This window comes from Lissotriton helveticus, chromosome 3_1 (assembly GCF_964261635.1).
Source record: "Lissotriton helveticus chromosome 3_1, aLisHel1.1, whole genome shotgun sequence".
Taxonomy (NCBI): domain Eukaryota; kingdom Metazoa; phylum Chordata; class Amphibia; order Caudata; family Salamandridae; genus Lissotriton; species Lissotriton helveticus.
This window is the reverse complement of record NC_136061.1, coordinates 1,796,430,002-1,796,456,035: the sequence shown is the minus strand read 5'-3', so window position 1 is coordinate 1,796,456,035 and position 26,034 is coordinate 1,796,430,002. Positions and strand designations below refer to the sequence as shown.

Sequence of the window (26,034 nt, the reverse complement as noted above, 5' to 3'; positions counted from 1 at the left end):
AACCTCCTTTCTAGGTCTAAATTACCAGTGCTTAATTTGTAAAAGAGATAAATATATATAGAAATAAATCTGCCATGGCCCTTGTCAGGAGGCCATGTAGCTTGCACCACCCATTGTCCCTACCAGCGCTGCCAATGACAGTACCAACATAAATATTAAACATCACACCCCTTCCAAGTGTGACGGTTCAGACTATTCCACTCCACTCAAACCTAGGAGAAAGGCATGAGTTCCAGGTAATAGAAATTGTTTATGTTTACTGAATTATTAAACTGTGGTTGTGCTCCTGTCTAAATTAGAAAAACTCTGCCACCAGGTGGCAGACTGTCATAAGTGTCGGTGCTGACAATTAAGTACTGATGGTGCCAAGGAACAGAAAGCACTAGCTCGAATTAAGCAGGGTCCATTACGGCCTCCAAATCTACAGCTCTCATAAGCGGTCAATCAATGGCAGGTGGAAAAGGATGTGATGTCCTTCAATTTTACTATTCAGTTGAAAACATGGAGCCACCACTCAGATAACTTCATCAATAAAAATAGTTTTGTTCTAAACAAAAGACAATAAACACGGCTGAGTATCACGTGCAAAAGTTTGCCCACTCTGTCCTTCTGGTGGCTTTCATGGGTCTGTCAGAAGGTGTGATTCATTACAAAACATCCTCGGTGAAGTTCATCTACACATGCTCTTTACTGGCCTGGCTGTTCGGACTGGTCTGCTCACTTGAGCAAGCTCAAAAATTATTTCTATGGCTTTGGTAGTTAGCAGTAGTAGCACAGTGGGCAAACAAAGTGTTCTCTGGTAATTTACAGTGAGATTCGCTAAGTGAGACATCTATGCCTAGACGTGAGTCTTGTGGTCACTGTGCCTCTGGACTTAGGCTACACCTCACTGATGTGGCAGAAAGTGCTCTGGGCTTGCTTGTGTTCCCATCTAGAACTGGACCTGGCCTGTCAAATTGACTCAACAATTCGAATGGAGGCATAACCAGTTTCGATTTGCATATGGATGTCCGTTTCTCAAGGCACACTGGGCAAAAAATGATTGATTGGACAGAAACCGTAGTAACTACCACTGACTGCGATGAATAAAACCATCCTTCACATCTCTTATTTGTTTTTAGAGTCTGAGCTGTCTATTCCCAGAAATAATGCGATCCATACTTCAGACCCATAGCAGTTTGCATGGGTGGAGGCAACATTACGTTGAGATGAAGAGGTAATAGTGTCTTTGATTGGCAATTCCTTATACATAGGTCAGTGGTACCAAACTGTATTTATTGTTGGTATCACGGGCAAGCTGATGTGTTAACATCAATCAGGGGAATTGTAAGCACGCTACTCACCTGTGAGAGTCTCAAGGTGCTGAGGGGGTGGGGGGTTTGCAGGTCTGTTTAGTCGAAGAGCCAGGTCTTGAGGTCCTTCCTGAAAGGGTTCAGGGAGGGGGGGGGGGGGGGGGGGGGACATCTGATGTCTGCCGGTAACTCGTTCCAGGTCTCTGCTGCAATGTTGGAGAAAGATCCTCAGCCTGCTCTAGCTCTGTGGATGCTTGAGGATTCGGCCAGTGCGAGGTTGGAATATCGGAGGATCCTTTTGGGTACGTGGAAGTTGATTCTGTCATTGAGGTATTTGGGTCCGTTGTTGTGTAGGCATTTGTAGGTGTGAGTGAGGATTGTGAAGGAGACTTCTCCACGGGGAGCCAGTGGAGTCTTTGTAGGTGTTGGCTCATGTGTTCTTGCCGGGGGATGCCGAGGAGGAGTCTGGCGGCAGTGTTCTGTGTGGTCCAGAGTTTGCGGAGTAGGGACTTGTTGCCGGCGTAGAGTTCATTTCCATAGTCCAGTCTGCTGGTGAGGAGTGCGTGGGTGACTGTCTTCCTTGACTCAGGGGGGATCCATTTGAAGGTCTTGTTAAGTATGCGGAGGGTGTTGACGCAACTGGATGTGACTGCGTTGACCTGTCGGTTGATGGTGAGTGAAGAGTCGAGTATGATGCCCAGGTTCTTGGCGTGGTTTGAGGGGCTAGGTGGGCTCCCGAGGACAGACGGCCACCAGGTGTTGTCCCATGCTGAAGGGGTGGTTTCATGGATGCCTAATTCTGTGTAATCTCGGCGTTGAGTTTCAGACAGCTGTTGGTCATCCAGACTGTGACGTCTTGCATTCGTTTCTGGGAGTTGAGTTTGGAGATGGTGGGGTCTCTGGTGAGGGAGAGGATGAGCTGGCTGTTGTCGGCGTAGGATATGATTTTGAGGCCGTGTTGTTGGACGATGGCTGCGAGGGGTCCATGAAGATGTTGAAGCGGGTCGGGCTCAGTGATGACCCCTGTGGGACTCGTAGGTGATTTTCGTGGGGTCGGAGAGGAAGGGAGGTAGTCCGATTCCCTGGCTTCTTCCAGTGAGGAACGATCGGATCCAGTCCAGGGCTGTTCCTTGTAAGCAGGTGTTGTGCACTCTGGCAACTAGTGTGCTGTGAGAAACGGTGTCAAAGGCCGCTGATAGGTTGAGTAGGATGAGGGCTGTAGAGTGGCCCTGGTCCAGGAGGGAGAGGATGTAATCTGTGGCGGCAAGTAGGGCGGTCTCGGTGCTGTAGTTGCTTTGGAACCCAGATTGGGATGGGTCGAAGATGGCATCCTCTTCGATGAATCGTGTCAGTTCCCTGTTGGCCGTTTTCTCCGCAACTTTGGCAGCGCTGGGGAGGAGCGAGATGGACCAGTAGGGTCTGCTGTGGGCTTCTTGAGCAGGGGCCAGACTTCTGCGCATTTCCAGATGTCTGGGAAGGTGTCTGTTTTGAAGGTGGTGTTGATGGTGCGTTGCAGTTTGGGTTCAATGTCGAGGTGGAAGTTCAGGTCTCCAATGAGTATGTAGTTTGTTGATGCAATGGGCAGCGAAGGGTGTCTGGGGGTCGGTAGACGAGGGTTCCTCGGAGTGTGGCATTGGGGATGATCTGCGATGGGGAGGGTTTCAGAAGAGGTGGCGAGGTGAAGGGTGCTTTTGTGGGCGATGGAGAGGCCCCCTGCCCGGTTGGTTGGGGTGGTCCTTCCTCTGGATCTTTTATCTGTACGGGAGGGCGATGTTGATGTCGAGGCCAAGGAGGCGTTGGTCCAGGTCTCTGTGAAAAGGCAACGTTGGGCGAGAGGGAGTAGAGTAGGTTTCAGATATTTATGGCGTGCTTGGCTATGGAGCGTACGTTGAGGAGGATGCATCTATGGGTGTCGCCGTTGCCGGCGTCAGCGGTGTTGGGGGCCGGGGTTGTGGTGAGGGTCAGGTTGCAGGAGAACTGGCTGTGGGTCTTCTTTGGCGAGGCCTGCTGGCAGTCTATGAGTCTTCCGGGGTTGAGTGCGAGGAGGCTGGTGGTGTTGTAGCGATGGATGGTCAGAGATCCAGTGTCCCTGGCGATGGCCGGGCGCAGGCAGGCTTGTTTTAGGCATGCCTTCCGCACATCAGCGGTGCACCCGCTGCCCGCAACCTCACAGCGGCCCCCATTAAGTTGGGGAGGGGGAGGAACCGCAGCTGGGAGGCAGGAAGGGGGCATGGACAGGGCGTGGGGCAGCAGCGGGAAGGGAGCGGGGAGCAGGCACGATAAATGGGAAACGCTGAATAATGAGGCACAAAGACTGAAAGACAAAACAACAAGTAGACAAAAATCGGACCTTAAGACAGTACTAGCAATTTGTGGATGCAGCAAGGAGGCAGTCAGCAATCAGGCAGCACACAAGGAGGAATATACAGACAGTGGCATTGAACCCCCTCCCCGGAGGGGGCAGGGGGGCTCAGCGGCGAAGTAGGTTAGGTGGAGCTGTTGGGGAGAGCTTAGGCCTAAGACAAGGGTCAGAGGTCTTTGCAGAAGCAAACGCCCTGAACCCTATCAGTGTCTTCTCCATCAAATAGCCCACGCACTTAGAGGGTGGTCTACTTGATTGTTCAGAAATGAACAGAGAATGCAGCATTCGTGAAGTGAACTGGCAGTGAGTGGAATCAGCCAGTTGAAGAGCTGAAGTGCAGCTTGAACGATATGTGCTGTGGGTAATATTCACGTACAGCTGGAGATTAATGTATTTAATATTTCATGAGTGGGGACTTTCAACGAGGGGTAAGTATCTTTTTATTGATTGTAACCCCTGTTGGGAAGAGCATGCCTTGCTGGATAAATAAAATGAAACTATTGCATGCTAAAGTGGCAATGTGCTTAAAGAGATTAATTTTTAGGAAACTAGTTGGCATTATTGTTGAAAAATGTATTGCTGTAGTGCGGGTCTCGTAGAACGCCTGATGCGCATGCTAAGGATTCCTGAGCGTTCAGTGCAGCAGCGTGTGCAGTAAGGTAAACTTCCAACATATATCAAAGTGCGATGAAGTACAGCACTTAGCCAAACAAGCCCTAATTCCTGTGGAAAACAATGCATGCCGATTCATCGGAGGCCATTTTCCCTCTTTGGGAAGGATGTAACTGTGACCACTCCCTCCAACTGACATGCTTACAGGCTCTCATCAACATTCCATTACATCATACCTGCATGCTTAGCAGCAGGGAACTGAGAAACTATGGAGGGGATGCATTATAATATTAGGTTACAACACATCTCTTCCTCATAGAAAAATAAAGGAAAATACAACCGGACACAAGATGGGAAACAATCAATGAGTACTATACATTTATTCAACTCTATAAATTATTCAGACAGTCCCAATAAACACCGTCACACACACAAATATGTGACTACAGAGTATACGATATCAACACAATCTTACACAGAAGGATAGTTCCTCAACCCCTGAAGGAAGAAACAAAGATGGACTACCACACAACATGGAAAGTTACATATCCTTAACTACTGAGGAAGGATGAAGCAAGCACAGAAACCATCCTGCAAGGTAAGTTTGTGTGGCTATCATATACTCCGTAGCCACATATTTTTGGGTGTGAAGGATTGGTTATGGAGGGATTTGTATTACTGGTGAAGGTGTGCAGTTGGAGGTACAGTATTTTTATTTACCCGTATTGATTTATGAGTTGGATATTTAATGGACTTATTGACTATCCCTCTTACTTACGTATTTTCATATATTTTTCTACAGGGAAGAGATATGATGTAATGGAATATTGACAAGTACATGTGCCTGTAAGAGTGTCAGTTGGAGAGAGTGGGCTGAGCCATAAGGATGCTGCTCCTGGTGGGGCATATACATATAACCTGTAACTTAAGAGAAATCTAAAATAAATCTACATTTTGTGGCTTGTGAACCGGCTACTTCCATTCCAACACAATCACATATCTCCTCTCCTCTTTCAGCAGTTGCCAAAGTCTTGGAAAGATCCAGACACATCCCCAATTGCTCTATATCCCCGATGGCTTTAGAATGGCCGGACCAGTTCGGTTTTTGTTATATGTTCTAGTTTTAACAGGATGCAAGATTCAATATTCCCCAAAAGCAATGCATTCTTTTGAAAAGGGACAATGCATTAGTCTTATTGCTTAATGTAGGGTCCTGGCTCTAGAAGAATACTCTCATAGAAGACCATTTTGCAGGCAGGGGCTACAGGGCTCCAACCATGGGGCTTAATGATGTTTGGCTAATGTCTTGGGTCTATCGTTGACGTCAAAGTGGCCTTTGGGGTAATCCAGCACTTTCAGATGAGTTGCCCAAACAGACCATTGTAAGGCCATTGTTTCGTTCCATTGGTTACTTATTTTGTCCCATGGGACGTTTTGGCAACACCCAACCTGCTCGGCTACTCCACAGTCAGAATGTTGTTGTGCTGCTGCGACAACATGGTGGTACAAAAGGGGGTGGTGATGGACGGAGCATCTGAACCAATCAAACACTCACACCCAGTCAAGAGATCTGGGTTTAAGCCATCAACATGGTGGCTGAACCCAGGAAAGTGATCAGTGTCAGCTGTGTCAATTTTTGGGGTAGTGGGGGCCAGAACACTGGTGGTATCATCCCAAGTAATAACATTTAAAAGCCGCAAAGCATACCAGCTGCAACCAGAAACGTGTTCCCTCACCCCTTAAAGAACACCTAAAAGATTTGTCACAAAATTCTGAGCTGCCGCAATTTGCCAATCTGGGACCCCAGTCCAGAACACACCATCCCAATCGGCTGTGTCTGGAGAACACCTTGCAGAGGACATTTGAAAGAAGACACCTTCCAAACCAGCTCTACAGTTGAGACCGTTGAACCACTTTTCAGGTCTGCCAGTTGCCTAAAAATGTGGTACCTTCTGCTCCACTTTGTTGCTCCAGTTCCAAGTACTCTGAACAAGGAAGGGAGTGCTTCACATCAAGTGAGTCGTTCTAATAATCTACACCTTTATAAACATTTATCTTCTATGAGTGTGATAACTTATGTTTTATATTGAAACTGAATCATAGCCACTAGCCACCTCCTTAGAGTAAAACTTGACAATCAACCCCAGCTACCACTGGACACTCAGGTAAACTATGGTAGTCTTGGCCAATAGTTACAAGCAACACTATCAAGGGCCCTGGGATAGCAACCAAAACTTGACACTGATACTGCCTGGTGCAGTCCACCAGAACCTGTTGATAGCCCAGACACTACAGCACTCCTAGACCTTTTTTAGTGCCAAGACTAATAGTCCCAGAAAGCAATTCATAAAGAAAACTGGGTTGGGGATGCAGCTTATGCTGGAGGTAAGGTGGTGTTGGAGCAGGCAAGCATCATACCTTAAGCAGTGGTCTTCAACCTCGAAGGTGGTGGAGCCCAGTCCAGGAGACTATATAGAAGCGTTACCAGTGTCACCATTAGCATAATCAGCTCGCAGTCTGTCGCCTACCGGTCTACCCAGGTCTTCAATTCCTCATATCCACCAAACCTGGGTATAGTGGTTTACATAAGGAGTCTTAAAAGAACACCGACGTTCTCTTGTATAAACTATAGGTGAAATCAGAAGAAGGCTGCGACAGATGGTTAGGAGCAGGCACCAAGAAGGAATCACCACTTGGAAAGATAATGATTCAGTGCCAGGTATGGAGCAGCAACCAAAGACACACAAAAGGTGCAGAGAGAAAGTGAGCAGGAGATAGATGGAGACTTGTTACAGGAAGGAAAATGTAATCAGACTGAAGCAGGGACATGAGACTGGAGAACTGAAATGAGTTGAGAATTAGAAGAATAGGATACAGAAAGAAAATGTAAATATCAGGGACTGGAGGATTTAACGATTGAAGATAGTGTGGAGCCAAGGATAAAAAAAATGTTGGAAGTTAAGAATTAGGGAGGGTGGCAATGTTTGTGGAAAGAGTGTGGGCCGGGTTAAATGGCTGAAGCAATAGTGGGAGTCAACGACTGACGACACGGCAAGAGATAATGAGTTTCAGCACGGAATCCAGTAGAGTCAGGGATTGAAGAAATGTGTACAGGCCATAGATTGCCGAGATGTGGGGGTTCGGGATTAAGACAAGCGAAGCAGGGGACTAAAGACATCACACAAGCCAGAGGAACAAACGACAGGGTGTGCATCAGAGCCCGAAGAAATCAAGAAGGAAACAGATGTGAATAGTGGAACTGAATGGCAGCGAGGGGACTCCAGGGTGAAGAAGACGATTGCGTTGGGGAGAGGGTTGTTTGAGCAGGCAGTGAGTAGCGCCTCAGGTCTTGAGCAGAGTGAGAGGAGGGGGTCAGTGGTGGTTTATCCAGGAGAGAGTGGAAAATCATGGCTGGAGGAGGCAGGGTGTGTAAAGGTTAGAGACTGAAGCTGTTAAGGCAGTCAGTAATTGGGGACACAGAGAAGTCGAGTAAATACACAGCCGGGGACAGGCACTGATGAGCGCGCGAAGGTTCAAGAATTCTGCAGATGGAGGCAGTGACTGAGGCAATGCTGAAGAGTTAAGGAGTGATACGTATGGTGGGCGACCTAAAATGTAGAAATTGACAATCTCGTCATGTCTTGATTTAGGCAATCAGGGATTGAGAAGATGCCAGGGTGGGAGTTGTCGGGAATTGAGCGGTGGCAGGGCTCGAGGAGAAGGAGGGAGGGCGAACTATAAAGTGTGATCTACCGGCTACAGTGAGAGCAGAAGTTTGGGGGCAGTGTTTAGTCCCGCGTTCAGGTGCGTGCACAAGCAGACTCTCCAGGTCGGTGTATAAAGGCCAGGGGTACGTGTATATGGGCGAATGATAGGAGACACACTTATTTCAACCATAGAAAAAGAAGGCAGAGGCGTTAAATGAGACACTCACTGGTTATTGGGCTGGATGAGTCTCCGCTTCTCGTCGCCCTGCATGCCGCGGTGTTGCTGGTTCTGCCCTGTAAACGGATGCTTGCTCCGTCTTAATGTTATCTCCGTTCGAGTTTTGGCTCCGAATATGTCCCGAGCTGACTCCGGGTCTAGTCCGGCTCTGCTCCGGTCTCGCTCTGGTTCCCCCGTCCGGCGTTCTGTCCCGTGGTTGTTGTGGCCGCAGAGCTGATAGTGCCCGAGCCCGGCGTGTGCAAAGGGGGCGGAGGGTGACGGGGGAAGGGGTGCAAAACTCTTGCACCGGCTGCAAAGTCCCCTCCTCCGCTTCAGCTGACCCTCCTCGACGACCTCCGCTGATCCTCCCTCCCGCGGCACTGACCCTCCCCTGCCCGTTGTCTCTCACTGATCCTAGTCACAGGAGCTCGCCCGCCTCCCTTACCCCAGCTCATTTCCCCCAGCCACACCCCTCAGTATCCCTCGGTGCACCCGGCCCTCGTCACCATTCCCCGGCGTACACCTGGCCCTTCCCTTGGCTGCTGTAGTTCATTCCAAATACTCGCCTTGCACCTGTACATCTCCGAACATGATTGGACCCCACCTGTATGAACTGCGCGTGCTGCCGCCGTGATTATTACACTCCTTGCGCCCTCTACCGAGGCTGTACCACTCCAACCAAACTCCGCCCTCCCCTGTAATGTTTCGGACACTCAACCTGGAAACTTTTTTCGCGCGTATCCTCCCTGCAGCTTTACCAATACCCCCCTGCATCCATCTTTGAAGTCATCCTGAGCATTCTCCCGTACCCCTCCTTCACCCACCTCGTATTCATGCAGCAATTAAATATGGACTCTGCCAGCGCTTTCTTGTGCACCCCCTCCTGCATTAGCCGGCGACTGCAAACTCTCAATCCCGCTGGTAAACATTAGTACTCTTCGTGCGTCGCGCTTTGACTGTACCCTTACCACGCTTCTGCCCAAACCCATTCTACTGTGCCCAGCCATTTCCATACCGCTTTTACACCCCCATCCCCTTCACATACACTTACACGTTCCGAGACACGTCTTTACCCACACCTGCGCTCGCTCATTAGGGTTAATACAGAGTATTTGCACATACCTTTAGACAATCTGAGCTGTCCTTTTACAAATTATTGGTTTAGATATTTATTAGCTTGGTTAAGCTGCCTTGAACCAAGACTATAACTCCCAGAATAATACATTTTGTTTTTGACTTGAGAGACGGGACTTAAAGGAAGGTGCTCTGGTTTATAGGTGTCATCTAAATACTGCACATGTAACCCCGCAATTCTCGCCTTCCTGTGCGCCATCTGTACTCATCTGAGCTTAAACGTTTTTCTAGGATACCCGAGAGTAGCTCACCCAGTCCGGGTTAGTACTTTGCTTTGTGGGACTTGCAGTCCCGATTTAACAACAGTAACACTTCGCCGAATCCCACACGGCAACGAAAAAACATCTTGAGCTGGGTGAACTACTCACGATGAATTCAGGCAATTTAGGAGTTCTTCAGTACTCCTGCGCCCTTACCCACACCTCGCACAAACCCCCGTCTCACCACCGGCACCCTCTACATGTCTCTTGCATCCACATCGGTTTCCTTATTATACTCCCTCCAGCCCTGCCAAGTCCTCCAGGTCCATTACTGATTTGTTACCCCAGGTTAGTTTTTTTTGTTTGGATTTTGGGACTTGCAGACTTGTTTATTCCATCATTAAACAGGACTAACAGTCCCAGAATTCAAAGAAAAATAACTGGACTGAAGCAACACATCACTCAAGGACCTAGGGGACTTGACAGGCATGCCCTTCCCCTTATCTCATGGTTGTATATGTTTCTCACTAGCACCCCAATGATTCCCACAAGCCTCAAATTCTGCAGGGTTCCAACACCAAGTACTACCCCTCAATCTAATACCCTGTATCCAAGTCAGTAAGTTTATCTAATGTCCCCCCCTCCAACCTCACAACTTCACTGTCCCACCAACCTCCCAGTACTCCAACGCAGCTATTCTCTATGCCTATTCAGTCTGGCAGTACATTGTATAAGACAAAAGCACAGGTGCACCACACATCAATTACAAAGACTAAGGGAGCAAATGTATGATCTGTATACAATACAGGTATTATTCAGAGTTTCTCTTTTATTCCAATTTTCTATATTAAAAAAAAAAATCGTGGTCACAAACATGAGTTGTCACAGTGATACAGCCGACGCGTTTCGTCCTACTAGAGGACTTCTTCAGGGCTGTTAATTTAAACAAACAAAAATACACATCAATATACAAAGACCAAAAAACACATATAACACATCACATCCTATACATAAAAGTAAACTTTTTTAGCCATATGGCTAGATTTAAAGTCTTATACATAGAGAAACAAAAGAGAAGACAAGCAGAGAAAAGACAGAACAACTTTTTTTTATAGTTTAACATATTTTCATACACATAAGAACCATTTTTATACAGATTTTTCATTATAACTTCAATATATCTACTGCATATCAACAATCATATAAAAAAAGAGAGAATTACTTCAGAGGGAAAAAGTTTACCTTTATGTATAGTATGTGATGTGTTATGTGTTTTTTGGTCTTTCTATATTGATGTGTATTTTTGTTTGTTTAAATTAACAGCCCTGAAAAAGTCCTCTAGTAGGATGAAACACATTGGCTGTCTCACTGTAAAAACTGATGTTTGTGACTACGATTTAAAAAAAATATATAGAAAATTGGAATAAAAGAAAAACTCTGAATAATATCTGTATTGTATACAGATTATACATTTGCTCCCTTAGTCTTTGTAATTGATGTGTGGTGCACCTGTGCTTTTGTTTCAAAATGTTATGATCCCATGTGGATTAGCACTGTGATGGTGGGTGTGTTTCTGTGTGCACACAAACACCAAAAAGTATAGAGGGGTAGGAATACCAAAGGGATAGCAGTTCAGGTGCTGTGGCTCTAAAGGTTCCACTGTTTTTGTTTATGCATAGTAGAAGACAACTGGGGAGTTGCGTCAGCGTGAAGCACTGTTGGCTGGAAGGTGGATAAGTAGCTGCAGTCCAAGCAGTGGCGTAACGAAACTTGAGGGGGCCCCCCTCCAAAGTACATGGAGGGCCCCCCCCCCATTCTCCGTGCCAGTTAAGATCTCTTAGGCCAGTAACACGCCATACTGCAGGGGCTATTGCTATTCCACTGGTAATAATACGGCTGTTATAAGTAACCCTGGATGGTGGAGTTAACAGTTGGGCTTAGTCTGCCTGCAGTCTATCATAGATGGTGGTCTATCCTCTACAGGGTCCCTGCCATCAGTACAAAGGTGAAGTTTCTCCTATTTTAGGTGGGTTTTCTTTTGCAGACTCCCGTCAGGATATGCAACATCGGGCCCAGTCTTCATTTGGTTTTGCCAAAAGTGCATCCACTGCTCCTTCTCTTTCACACCTCCTTCCTCCCTCTTGCTATCTATCTCTTCCTTTCCATTATTTCTGAGCATCCTATCTTTTCTTCATTCTCATTCCAGCCTGTTTCTTTCTATTCGCTATCACTTTTATCTCCTACTTTTTCTCTCCCATCTCGTCGAAATCATTCGACTACACTTTTCCTATCTCCTGTGCAGTATTTCTCTCCCTTTCTCTGCTCTGTTTATGCTATCTGCTTTGTATTGCCTTCGTACAGTTTCTCACCCTCTCAATTCCCTACCTTACTTTTCTTTTTTCCTCTTTTATACGCCAGCTGACCTTGTCCCTATAGCACCTTGTGATTTTTTTCCTTCATACTTTCTCGATGGGTCCCTTGATTTGCGCTTCCAGTGCATTCTTATCTATCACTATGCTTTTCATCAATCCTGTACAGACCTTATTGCCCTCCGTCTTCCTCATACTCTCCCAGAACCCCTAGCCTCAATGGTTGTATGTATTTACTCCAGAGTCTTCACTGGTGTCTCTAGAAAGGCCAGATGGTGACAGTTCCTCAGTGCCATTTGTCCTGGCTCCTGTAGTGCCCACCACTACAGCTGCTCAATGTATTGGGCGACAACACAGAAAAAACAGACACTGCACCTTGCCACACACATTAAATTGTCGAAATACCTTTTGTAGCAAATCAGTGTTGTTTGATTACATTGTTTAAATTTGTCTCTCGCTCTCTCCATCTACATACACACACACAAACACACATTCACACACACACAAAGGCCACTGATGGAGGAGAGGATTTGACTGGAGTGGGGGACACATCCTTACCTCTGACCCACCACAATCACTTTTTGTTTTGGGCCATGTATAATAGCCTTATTCAAACCCCTTCACTTCCCTTATCACTCATACAGCATTTGCGTTGTATTCTGTACAGTGACATAGCAATGTCTTATGCAAACAAGAAAAAAAGCCCCCACTAGACATCCACATTGACACCACTCCCAAAACCTAAGGCATATTCCAACATAGGAAAAGGTAAAAAAAAAAGAAAAAGAGTATAATGCATGAGGTGCATCATTTAGGTCAGCACATTGGCTTAAAGAGGATGTTCACTTTTCTTGTTGTCAGAGTACGTTTACCAACATTTTCCATCAGCTGTGACATTAGTAAACCTGGTCATGGAATCTCTCCCCGCAGCCTTTTTATTTTGCTAATTCATTGGTGTTCCCTCTCTGATAATAAACTGTAAAGACCAGGCAGGGCTAAGGGTTTTAACACATGCAACTGTCTGTTTCCATTCTTGGACAGATGTATTTAACCCCTTGAATGCGTGCCAAATTTTCCAGCAGTGCGGGAAAATTTCACGCGTGCACAATTTGGACGGCGTCTGGCACGCATGCCACCCGTAGCGTCGGGCGGCCGCGAGCTGTCCGACGCATCCAAAGGGTTAAACAGTCCATTGTTGTATTTCCTGGATTCTAACAACTCGCTCTTGCTTCTTTTTCAACTTCAACACCACTACCTCACAAAGCCATTTAATGATAAGCACCACTATCGATCAGGGACAAAATCACCCCAAAAAAATAAGCTGTGTTTCAACCCCACACCACCTTCCCAATAACTCACTTTAAAATACTCCGCAGAGGGCTGATCTATTTAATGTTTGACAATAGCCCTTAAACAGACTTCCTGTAGAGCATCACAACCCTTCCAACCTGCTACTGTTCAGATAACAACTCGAGGATCTCTTGCCAACACCCAAACTACCAACTTGTGATGCCACTACTCAAGACTCACACGTTTTCCCAACTCCTGACTTACCTGAGAGCAGCGAGGGGTCCACGAACGCCGTTTCCACCGCCAGAGAGTCAAACCAGGCATTTTCATCGCGCCGCCGCCCCGGGACCACAGTTCCCGGAAGCCTCAGCGGCGGCGCGCACTAGTGACCTCACACCAGCGCCCGGAGGCGCTTAAATCCGCGCAGAGGTCGGCGGAGCTTGGGGGACTTACCTGAGAGCAGCGAGGGGTCCACGAACGCCGTTTCCACCGCCAGAGAGTCAAACCAGGCATTTTCATCGCGCCGCCGCCCCGGGACCACAGTTCCCGGAAGCCTCAGCGGCGGCGCGCACTAGTGACCTCACACCAGCGCCCGGAGGCGCTTAAATCCGCGCAGAGGTCGGCGGAGCTTGGGGGACTTACCTGAGAGCAGCGAGGGGTCCACGAACGCCGTTTCCACCGCCAGAGAGTCAAACCAGGCATTTTCATCGCGCCGCCGCCCCGGGACCACAGTTCCCGGAAGCCTCAGCGGCGGCGCGCACTAGTGACCTCACACCAGCGCCCGGAGGCGCTTAAATCCGCGCAGAGGTCGGCGGAGCTTGGGGGACTTACCTGAGAGCAGCGAGGGGTCCACGAACGCCGTTTCCACCGCCAGAGAGTCAAACCAGGCATTTTCATCGCGCCGCCGCCCCGGGACCACAGTTCCCGGAAGCCTCAGCGGCGGCGCGCACTAGTGACCTCACACCAGCGCCCGGAGGCGCTTAAATCCGCGCAGAGGTCCGCTCCGCGGGACGCGAGCGGGACGCCCGGGGCTAAGCCCGGGCAAAGGGCGGGCCCTCTACGGCCCTCATCGGCAGGAAGAGGCAGGGGCAGGGCCTGACCCCCTGTTTCACCAGAGACACATCCACAAGTAAGATACAGTTCCCCAGTTGTATACCGTGTTACATATATGGCAACCAAAAAGAAACCTGCTGTTGTTCCCGCTAATACCATGGATAATTATGTTGTGCAAACTGTAAAGAAAATAAACGAACAAAGGAGAGAATCACTAGGGCTAAGCCAGTCACCAGATTTGCGCAGATTAAGCCCCACCTTGCCTATGTCAGCAGAGGATAGTCCTTTTGTGATGGTGGACACAAGGGTATCAACTAATGATTCACCTATGATTGAGTCTGACAGTCAGCCACTGATCACGTTAGTATCTCCTGTTATTTTGAATGTAGACTTTGATAGCATTATTGATTCTGACCCAGACACTGTTACTGGTCCTGTAGAGGACGATTCACCTCTAATTGAGCACACACCTCGACCTGTGCGTGCCTGTGTGAAGAACCAACGGAAACAGGGAGGTCAAAGACCAAGAGCGAAAAGGAAAAGAACATTATCTCCAGGTTCCGCGAGAGCTCCCCCAAAGGCAGTAGGGGACGGGACTGTAAGAAATAAAGGAGAGGATGAATTGTTTGCTAAACTGCTTGAGGTTGTAGAGGGCAAACTTATCGAAATTGTAAAACCTCTGATCTCAAAAATAGATAAGCTTCAGGCGGAAGTTAAAAGGCTTGGAGGTCTGCAAACTAAGCTGACGGAGGAAATAGGTAGTCTTAATACTTTAATATCTGCAAAAAACACTATAGAGGGTGTTGATCATGCCGTAGAAGGGATATCTGGCGTGTTGACTGATCTAGCCCATACGTTGGCCCCCAAAGCTAATCATAATATTACAACAGTAGAAGGGTGCCCGTTGTCAGTTAATATTCCACAAGCACAAGCCCACGGTACAGACCCTCTCCAATTTATTGAGGAAGCTTCACCTGTTGTATTAGTGTTAGCTAATGTACCCCAGTTGGATGACGGCATCATCGAGTCAGCCAGCTCTCTGAGTAGTAAGGCCCTTCACTGGCTCTCTGGTAATATGAGGTTAGCGCCTGGTGGTTTACAGCAATTAGCGCATGATATCAAAACAGTTAAACGTATTCCCTGGATAGGGAACCGCCCTAAAAGATTTAAAGGGGATTGCGTGGCGATAACATTTGCTCATCCCAATATACTTCCCAATGTTTTAACACATATTTTTCCACCTCAGCGTAGAAGAGGTACGGTGGTTCCCCTAACATTAAAATTTTTCCACGGGGAACAGCAAAATGTAACCCTACCGAAAACGCCAGCATTGGGATGGGATAACAATTTGATTAACAATCTGAATCTGCATAATCGCTGGGCATCCCCCTTAGTACCTAGTCTGCTATTGCATAATAGATTTGATGCCCTGTCTGGTCTTAACAACTGCGATTGACAAGAGGTCAGACATGAGTCTGTCGCAGTGGTTGCAGGAGTAGATTTACATCAGCCCCCAATTACAATTGGTAGTATACTGCCTAAGCCTGTGGGTATATCCCGCAATACCCTAGTGGGGGCATCATCAACAACTTGCTTTATTGCCAGTTGGAATATAGCAGGACTGGTTTCCAAATTAAATGTACCAGGGTGGTTAGAACTAATTAGAACATTTGATATCTTATGCTTACAAGAGACCTGGTGTTCAAATTTCCAGGGGCTTGACGGGTTTGTAGCCTATGAGCTACCAGCAGTGGCAACTACTTCAGGGAGGGCCAAAGGAGGTTTGCTAACTCTGATTTCTGTGAAAATGCGAATCAGGGTGAAGGAATATATTATAGTGGGCAATAATTCTCAATTACTATGGTTAGCGGATGAGGCAGGTAAAAACATTTTGTTGATTAATATGTACAATAACGTTTTTGATGCCAGTAGATATACGGTTATTGTAGAACTTGATGTCGCAATCAAACAACTGATGAAAACCTCCAATACGGTTTTTGAATACATATATGTTGGTGATTTTAATACTTCTGTTTGCCCTCTCTCTAATCAAAGGTTGTGTGGTAATTTGAATCGTGTTGGAGAGCCAGTTATGCACTTCAAACATAATACATATGGTGAAACTCTGAACTCTTTCCTATTCGCCTATGACTTAGAGATTTTAGAGATTGAACAGGATGGGAAGGGCGTTAGTTTGCCAACCTTTGTAGGGCGAGGGGCGAACACTGTGATTGATTTTATTTGCATGTCTTCCGAATTAGCTGATTTTAGTTCCGATGTCAAGGTTGTAGATCATATGGTTAGTGACCACAACTGTCTTGTTATTGAAACAAGGTTTTGGAAAGCTTGTATAATTCCAGATAGTAGTGCTATTTCAAACATTGAAGTACATAGGCCGAATGGATTTAGAATAAGGTGGGCAGGGGATAAGGCTGAAGTAACCTCAAATTGCATTATCTCCTGTTGTTTAAATTATATTATTTCTATTACTGATGAGAATTCAAATATGATGGCCTGTATTTCCCATTTTACAAAAATCAATGTTTTTATTAGCAGTAAGTTTACTAGGTCTGCTGGAAATTTTAACTACAAGGCCAGGGGATGGTTTGATAACGCATGCACTGTGGCATTGAAAACATTAAAAAAAGCATTATCCACAAAACCTAGAGATAAAACAGTTGTAGTTAAGCTTAGATCTGATTATAATTTAGCTCTTAGGCAAAGGAAAGCCGAATTACGTGAGGAAGCTTGGGAGCGATTTGATCTGGCGGCTGTATCGAATAACTGTACGCTTTTTTGGGCAGCAGTAAATAGCCCTTTTCTAAGAGATGATAAACTTCCCACGTTAACCTCAAACGTGGGTAAGGAGTCATGGGTACAGCATTTTTCTGCCATTTTTAATCCTGACACGGTAACGTTGCCGGAAAGTTGCTCTTGGCCAGTACTTAATTTAGATATCACCTTACAGGAGGTCCTAAGTAGTATCAGGGCTAGCAAGGGCGGTAAGGCCCAGGGACCCGATGGTGTCCCAGTTGATGTATATAAATTTGCGCCCGAGACTTGGGGGCCAGTACTAGCCAAAGTTTTTAATGCCGCTGTTCGCTATACTATTCCGTGTACCTGGTCCGAATCCATAATAGTTCCAATTCATAAAAAAGGGGACCGAGGAAACGCCAAAAACTACCGGCCAATCTCGTTGTTGGATTCGTCGGTTAAGATTATGAGTCGTGTACTCCTCGTTCGATTGGAAGAATGGGCTGAGTCTAATAAAATAATGACAGACTGCCAATATGGGTTCAGGAAAGGGAGGGGTTGCATTGAACAATGCTTAAATCTGGAGCTACTGATTGGGAAATATACCCGTGCGAAAAAGGGTTCACTTTACCTCTGTTTCGCTGATCTGAGCAGTGCTTTTGACCTAGTGGATCACGCCATATTATGGACCACCTTGTTAGAAATGGGAGCACCCAGGGAAATCATATATTTTCTGGCCCGTTTATATGAGAGGCTTAGCTCGTGTGTCCGGTATGGGCCCTCGGGCGAATGCACAGACAAATTCAAGGTCAGGAGAGGTATCAGACAAGGGTGTGTATTGGCACCCTTGCTCTTCACTCTGTTCATTAACGAAATAGACTCGGTCTTACAGAGGGCGCCAGCCGACGCACCTAGAGTAAACACAAGTACCATCCCTGTGTTACTCTATGCGGACGACGCTGTGCTGCTCTCTAGGACTCCCCGGGGTCTACAGCTTTTGATTGATAAATTTGTGGCCTTTATTGAGAAAAGAAAGTTGGTCATTAATAAAAGCAAGACATTTGTGATGGAGTGCGGAGCTAGCAAGGTAAAAATTAAAAAACCCTATAGGTATCTCATTGACGGCCAAGTGGTGCAGTCCGTGGAAAACTTCTGCTACCTGGGAGTTAATTTTTCCAAAAATGGTCGCTGGGACGTCGAGCACAAGGTGGTGCGCGACAAAATGATCAGGAGCGCCAATGGAATATTTGCATTCGCAAGTAAGTTAGGTAGTAGAAGGCCTAAAGAAATGCTCAAGATTTTTGAAGCCAGGTGTCTCTCGGCTGCCCTCTACGGAGCAGGGGTATGGGGGGTATCCAGGGTCGAATCCCTCCAGGTTGAAGAGAATATGTTTCTGAAAAAATTGTTGTGTCTCCCGACTTCTACTGCTAATAGTTTGGTCCATAAAGAACTAGGACTACATCATATAAATGATCTATTATTGTTGAGACCTTTGATGTTGTGGCGTTCAGTCTGGATGAAAGACGAAACCTCATTTAACAGGGCCATTATTGAGGATTGTTTACGCCTAGACTATTTTCTTAAAATCCCATGGATTAAGTACACAATTGATTCTTTCTCTAGTGTATTTGGGCTTAACGTTACATTAGATCACTGTTCTGCCTCGGATCTCTCCAAGGAGAGTCTGAAATTAACTTTTTTAAATCATTGTGCAGAAAGACGAGCTACGGATGATCTTAAACTTTCTACTTGTATACGTTATAACCATTTGAATGAATCTGTGGGCCTACACCCTTACCTCGTCCAGGTGACCAAAGGGCAACATCGGTTTGTTCTCACCAGGATGAGGATGGGTACGGTCCACCTATTGGTTGCATTCCCTGAGATTAAGAAGCGCCCTACTGGTCCATGTCGGTGCGACAATATTTCAGAACAAAGCACAGAGCACTTTTTGTTTATATGCAACCTGTATAGCGAATGTCGTAAATTCTTTTTAAAACCTCTACTTATTAAATTTGGAGCAAGAACTGTTAAAGCGGCAATGAAATTACTTTTTAACTTGCATCACCCTGACATCTGTTTTTATACGGCTAGTTTTTTACTCAGGGCCATCAGCTATAGGAAAAGCATGATTTTTTAAATATATTTATCAATATTCTTATTCTATCTTATTTATTGGAAAATTTTTAAATGTGTTATTTGCTTGTCATATGTATCTTACCGTATTTGTAGCTGATTGCGATTGACAAAGTGTATTTTCTTTTATTTGTATTGTTGTATGTACTTTTATGGACATGATTTACATGTTCCGAATAAAGTTTTGAAATTGAATTGACTTATTGATCATCAGTCCAAAACTAAGAACAATCACTTTCTCCAACTTACTGCCCTGCAGAAACAATCCAAGGTGTCTACCCCAAATTTCTCTAAATCAATAAAGACAAAGACAACCAGTCACAAACATAACCGTTCACACTGTGCTGCTTTCTCTTCCAGGGTGTCTGAAAGACTGACAGATAGACACACGTTCACTGTGGACTGAGTCTCAGCACCTCTCTTGTCAATTGACAGAGACAATGCATTTGATCGAGTGCAATGGCCTTTTTCTGTGGTAAATACTGGGTAAGGTGGGTCTGGATAAACAATTTAAAACTTGGGAATTGTGCAACTATTCTAGCCACGCAGCTCGGAAACTGAGCCTGACTTTTACTTCATCCTAAAGAAATGGACTGACATCCTCCACAAAGAGTACACCTCCTCATTCTGTGCCTCAGGAAAAAAGCAATGCTTAAGGTGACACACTATTGGTACTACACCCCAGCCAAAAGGTGAAATGGAAACTATCCCTCGTATGTACACATGTTTGTGGACATACAGAGGCCACCAGGAAAAGGACCTTTGAGGCCTATCTCAGACCTCTACAAACTCTCCTCTTCACATTTACCTGCATTAACAGGTCATGTTTTACGAGTATGACATATGGGTGGTGTATCTCTTGTCCCTTGAAGAGATAGTAGAAAGCTATGGTCATAGCAGCTATAAAGTGATCCCATTACAAAAGACCCTTCAGGCATCACTTTGGGTGTTGGGACCTAAGGTCTGCACTCCGCTGAAAGCTCATCCTGTCTACCTGTGCGATGCTTTACTGTTCGATCTTGGCATCTCCAATAACTCATGTTTGGCACCCAGCATCCACTGTGTACTCTTGGGGGCAGAAGTCATGCCCCTCTCACCCCCCTCTTCCCTAGGCCCTGCTATACTAGGTGTACAGCTGTCAGCATGTTGCTGACTTTCAGTCTGCACTGATTTTTCCAACAGCACCATGCATGCTGGATCAAAAGTCGGACACTGAAACTTTAATTTTTTTTCTAGACCCAAAGTAGCAGCATATCTCTGCTTTTTAGGTCAAGCTTAGAGTCAGACACTTGCCACTCGCTCTCTGCTGAGCCAGCCAGAAATGCTGGCCCCATTTTGGTGGACTGCTTTCCAAAGTTCCACCCCAGGATGCTTGGTTGATGATGCCCAGGTGATTTCACTAAGAGAAAAATGTTGTTGTCCATGATAGTACTTTCATTGTACCTCCTGTAACAGCGTGTAATAGTCCCTGCTCTTATCTGCATTGCGTCTTGCTAAAGCCCCAACTCCCTTGCTCCTCCCGATGCTCGTGCTATGGAATTCCGTCACATTAGTTTTGAAAAGGTTAATACTTTGCGCAATGTTTATCGCAGATTATTCAGATAAATACCGACGCTATCTCTTTAAAAACAAAAGGTGCTAGATATCATGAGGACAGTTACCATTTTTTGTATGTAGCTTGACACACAATCCCACTCAAAATAATTCCAGGATACTTAATACCACATAATTAATATCCACATAATTCCACAGCACCCATGCCACATAATTCCAAGACACAAATTCACTCCACACCACACAATTCCAAGCCACACAATTACACAATTAACTGATTCAAATCAACCCACATGATTCCACAACAAACCACATGCATACACTCTGTAACAAATAAGTAAAAAACGTTGCAGTTTACAATGCCAATCGCTCCAACTCAAACAAATGAGAGACCTATTGCATTTCCAATGCTTCCTTACCTTCCAATGCGTCCCAGCAGAGTCCTGTTCCTGGAGCTGCAGACCTTCTTGTGGTCCTGTCAACTCTGTGCTGCCTCGTCCAATCTCAGAGGAGCAGTGCCCTGTGAAGAATGCTCTCTCTGAGGGCCCACACCGCCATCCCCATCCCTTTTCCTGGCCTTGCTCTGACGGAAGGGAAACAATGTAACTTGTTACTTTGTTTCTCTTCAGTCCTGGGTCAGTGTGAGGAGCTCAGAGCAGGCTGCACACTGCAGCTGCTTTAGAGCAAACCTCTCTCAGCTCTCTACAGATGAGCAGGGAGGGGCCCCTTCACATACTGAAGACTGGGCTCCCCCGCTCCCGCACCTGTGGGGGTGTTTGTTACGCCCCTGAGTCCAAGAGTTTATAGGTGGACTCACTTCTTGTTTTCAAAAACAAGTAGCCATGCTGGTGCTGGCTTGGGAGCCAAAGGTAAAGTCATGCTTTGGCACAGAGCAGGCCCTGTTCTAGATGATGGGCCAGGCCCTCCCAAGATATCCCCATGGCCCACCCAAGGCCAAAGCACAGAAAGGAAACATGCTTTGTTCTTTTTCTTGAAGAAACAATCACACCTGCCTGCAGCCTCGCTATCAAAACCTAATTGTGTAACTTTTATGTATAACGCCAACACCTCAGACTATTATAAGTGCCTGAGGGCAGGGGTGAGGTCAAAGGGGATGGTTGCTTTTACTCTGAATGTGTAAATAGAAGGGGTACTTTCGACACTCCCACTATATTGAGACCGCAAGCTCCAGTCACACAGTAATGAGGAAGAGATGACAAGTTTTAAGTCGTCAGAAACTGTGTGAAGAATATTGCGATTGCAAGAAAAGTAAGTGAAAATGCCCAGACAATCAGGATATACATTTTAGTAGTATTATGTTTTATTTTATTTCTGCTGTGATGCTATTCCGTAGTTATGGCTGGGGTCACAGGAATTATACGCCGTGAGAAAATCAAATTATGCTGCAGGTTTGACTACATTTTGTGCCAAGAAAAAGTAAATAACTGTGTATTGGGGCACATTTTGGCATACTTTTACTTAAATTTTGTTATATCTTAACACTGTCTTGGCAAAGATTAAACCTCTTTAGTACCAATTAAGCACTAAAATGCAGCAATAGGCAACTGAAAGGAATGGAATGGAATTTATTTACTGATCGATTTATTAAGATAATTACAGTAAAAAACAATAGAGCTGTGGGTGCAAAGTGCGAACCCCAATGTTATTCATATTTCATTTATTTTTAAAAACCATTCATAAAAGCGTTAAAAGGCTCGTACGTAAAAAGTTTTGGGCAGTTCGGTGGTACGTCTTAGTGCCACTCGGGTACCACCCTAGTTGCTTCAACATCATTCTGCATGTCAGTTGCAGATACTGGGTTGCATCCTTGTGACTCTTCTAAGGCATTCCTGATCAGGTGTGTAAATTTCCTCATTCTCGCTAAGGTTATTGTCGTTGAGTTGGAGAAGCATATGGCCGAGTCCTCTCTGCAGGTCTTTGTCCTTTTGGCAATGCAAATCGGGTGGAGAAGGCGCCTGCGGTCATTGTTTAGTTTGGGGCAGCAGCATAGGAGATGCAACCAGGATTCCCTCCTAATGGAGCATAGTCTGCAGTCTATTTTTTACCTCTTACATGCCCATGTTGGATTAAAGTCAGTGATACGTAGCGTTATTAATCTCATAAAAAGGATTTTACTATCAACTTGCAGTGTCAGGGCCGCACTGAGATAGAGTTGGGCTTTCCCTGGCATGTATGATTTGTTCAATGGCTCTAAGTTGGAGCTAGGGCGAAGGGCTTTGATGTCTTGTGCAAAGGATGTTTCTCAAACTTGCTTGTTTACTGCTCTTTTCCAGGCTGTGTGCGGAATTTCCTGGAAGCGTAGGCTAGCTGCCTTTATCTTCAAAGATTTGATACCGAGGCCCAGTTTGAGATTCCCAGCTGTCCCACCTCCTCAAAGACAGATCTCAGTTGATGTCTTAAGGAGTCCACAGGGGCCCTCAGTGTCCTTAGATATAACTTTATGAGGTCCCCTTGGCACGTCAGATCTGGCCTCTCAAGTCCAAGCTCCAATCTCAGCCTTGATTTCCTGGTTACCTCAGGATTGGGCCAGCTAAGAACACTGCACACTCACGCTTCCTCTCAACAGAGATAATACCGGTATATGGGTTGAATCAGTTTTATTCTGCACTGTACAACCTGATATGACTTTGACAGGAAACAAGCCCGCACTGTGCCCCGTTCCTCTTTGGTCCAACCGTCTTCTGCACGAACGCCGGTCCCGGCATTCACCAACAGAGGACACCGTGCTAAGCAGTGGCCGACAATGCCACTCGATTTAACAATGAGGTGGATGGTATTCCCCAGGTCGTCCTCCGCATGAGTGTCGGTCCCGACACTCTCCAACGGAGGGCTACACGGAAGGCACGGGTCCTTGAGTTTGCGGGGTTCAGAGTCTTCGCACTTGAATCCCTTGAATGGGGACAGGGGCGAGGGCAGGTAAGGTATATACAAAGGGAGCGTCTCTCGCGCTCGATATCCCTCGAGCGGGGACAGCAACAAGTTCCAAGGGAGCGTCTCACACGCTCGATAACCCTCGAGCGGGGACTGCAACAAGTTCCAAGGGAGCGTCTCACACGCTCGATAACCCTCGAGCGGGGACTGCAACAAGTTCCAAGGGAGCGTCTCACATGCTCGATAACCCTCGAGCGGGGACTGCAACAAGTTCCAAGGGAGCGTCTCACACGCTCGATAACCCTCGAGCGGGGACTGCAACAAGTTCCAAGGGAGCGTCTCACACGCTCGATAACCCTCGAGCGGGGACTGCACCAGGTCAGTTCCAAAGGAGCGTCTCACACGCTCGATAACCCTCGAGCGGGGACTGCACAAGGTAAGTTCCAAGGGAGCGTCTCACGCGCTCGAGTACCCTCGAGCGGGGACTGCACAAGGTAAGTTCCAAGGGAGCGTCTCTCGCGCTCGAGTACCCTCGAGCGGGGACTGCACAAGGTAAGTTCCAAGGGAGTGTCGGGGACTGCACAAGGTAAGTTCCAAAGGAGCGTCTCTCGGGCTCGAGTACCCATTGAGCGGGGACTGGTGTAACAACGGCTTACCGAGACTGAAGTTCTCCTTTCGTCTGTGCACGTCTGGTCAACCCTTCCGTTCAGCGTATGAGTCCTGTAACCTGAACCGGGAATATCCGACGCCGCGTCCTGCCATCCTGTTAGTTTTATGGCGACGCCTGCTTCCGTCCCGCGCGGAGCTTCCTGGGAGTTGTAGTTCAGGGCGAGGGTTTCTTGGGAAATGTAGTTCCGATCTCGTTTCGCTCGTTTGCGGTACTTTCAGCGATTGCGTGTCCTAACACAGCCTGAGGAGCAAGCAGTACTGATTTATATGCTTTAGCTTGGGCTTGGTTCATGAAGACATCTAGTGACCCTGGGAAGGCCAGGTGACCATAACTGATGGCTGGAAGCAGTTTTGCTTCAAGTGCCGTCAGTATTGGGGCAGCTGTGGGGCTCAGCAGATGTTGGCTCAGCTTTTTTTAGTGAGTGTATGACATTCTTGGCCTTGGAGTGCAGGTGTTTCAAGTGAAACTTTGCATTAGCCCGCTCTGAGAGCCAAACCCCAAGATAGTTTTAGCCAGCCGGTGTGCCTATTTGTAGATCCTCTATGTGCCACTGGGCGTGCTTTTTGAAGCAATATCTCCCAAAGACAATTACCGTAGTTTTCCCCTGGTTGACCGTCAGGGAATTTGCCTTGTTGTATCGATCCAATGCTTGCAGGGCTCGTTGGAGGGGCCACTTTGATGTGGTCCATTATTTCTGTGTCGTCAGCATATTATAATATTGGCAGCCTCACACTTCCCAGCCTGGGAGCAACTAAGTTGGCACATTGCAAGGCAGCACCCAGATCGGCGGTGTACAAGTTGGAGAGGATGGACGCCAACACACAGCCCTGTTTGAGCCCGTTGTTTGTGGCAATTTTGGGGGACACTATGTGGGAGCTTGTTTTGACCCGCACCCAGGAATCCACGTAGAACGATCTTATGGCATTCAGTAATTTAGACGGAATTCCCCAGTTGTCTTGTTTCCACCATAGCCTTGTGCTGTCAAATTTGTCAAAAGCAGTGCTGTAATCAGTGAAACATCAGAACATTGGTGGGCTTTTCTTCTTCACCGCCTGAGCTGATAGATGAGCTAGTGGTATAATGTTGTCCAAAGTCGACAACTGTGTCCTGAAGCCAGACTGGTTTAAGGGGATGATGCCCTTTTCTTCTACCAATGACTCCAGCTTCTTCAGAAGAAGTCTAGCAAAAGCCTTTGTTTCAAGGTCGAGAAGGGCGATAAGCTTGTAATTTGATGCCCTCAGGCAATCACCTTTTTTAAAGATAGGGACAAGTATAGAGCCCCTCCAGGATACTGATGTATTTGCTGTGGAAAAGATATTAACCCCTCCCCTGCCGGTGACGGAACCGCTCCGTCATCAGACACGACCGCGCTGTGCTGATGACGGAGCGGTTCCGTCATGGCCCACTCGGAGCGCCTGCGCGGCAGCGATTTCGCGCCTGCGCTGAACGCTCTTAAGAGTGAGCGGGGGCCGTGATGGAACTGCTCCGTCATAAGCACAGCGCAACCGCGTCTCGTGACGGAGCGGTTCCGTCACGAGTACGCGAGCGCCGAGCGGCCGCACCACTCCCTTAGCGCAGCGGCGGAATTGCCGCCGCAGCGAAGGGGTTAATGAACAGTGGAGTTCGGATAGCTGTCCAAAACACTGGCGCTGTTTTCAATACAGGTGCTGGTAATCCATTCCGCCCTGGGGCTCTGTCGTTCCTCATTTTCTTGAAGGTCATGATCACCATATTGGTGATAGTAAAACCTGTTGTCCTACAGTGTTCCTCTTCCCAAGGGGTCTGATCTTGA

General features: G+C 46.8%; 1 protein-coding gene across 2 annotated transcripts in view; it reads right to left on the bottom strand.

The window, feature by feature from the left end:
- The window catches only part of SLC30A2 (solute carrier family 30 member 2), a 399,949-nt gene that overhangs the window by 174,919 nt on the left and 198,996 nt on the right, over positions 1–26,034 (bottom strand). The window contains exon 1 of one of the 2 annotated variants that reach the window (XM_078682684.1): positions 8,201–8,871. The exons of the other annotated variant lie outside the window; for it this stretch is intronic. Within the exon in view, the coding sequence (XP_078538810.1) occupies positions 8,201–8,244 (44 nt within the window). The 5' untranslated portion in view covers positions 8,245–8,871. Of the gene's footprint in view, positions 1–8,200; positions 8,872–26,034 lie in introns of those variants that run through there. 2 annotated transcript variants of the gene reach the window in all.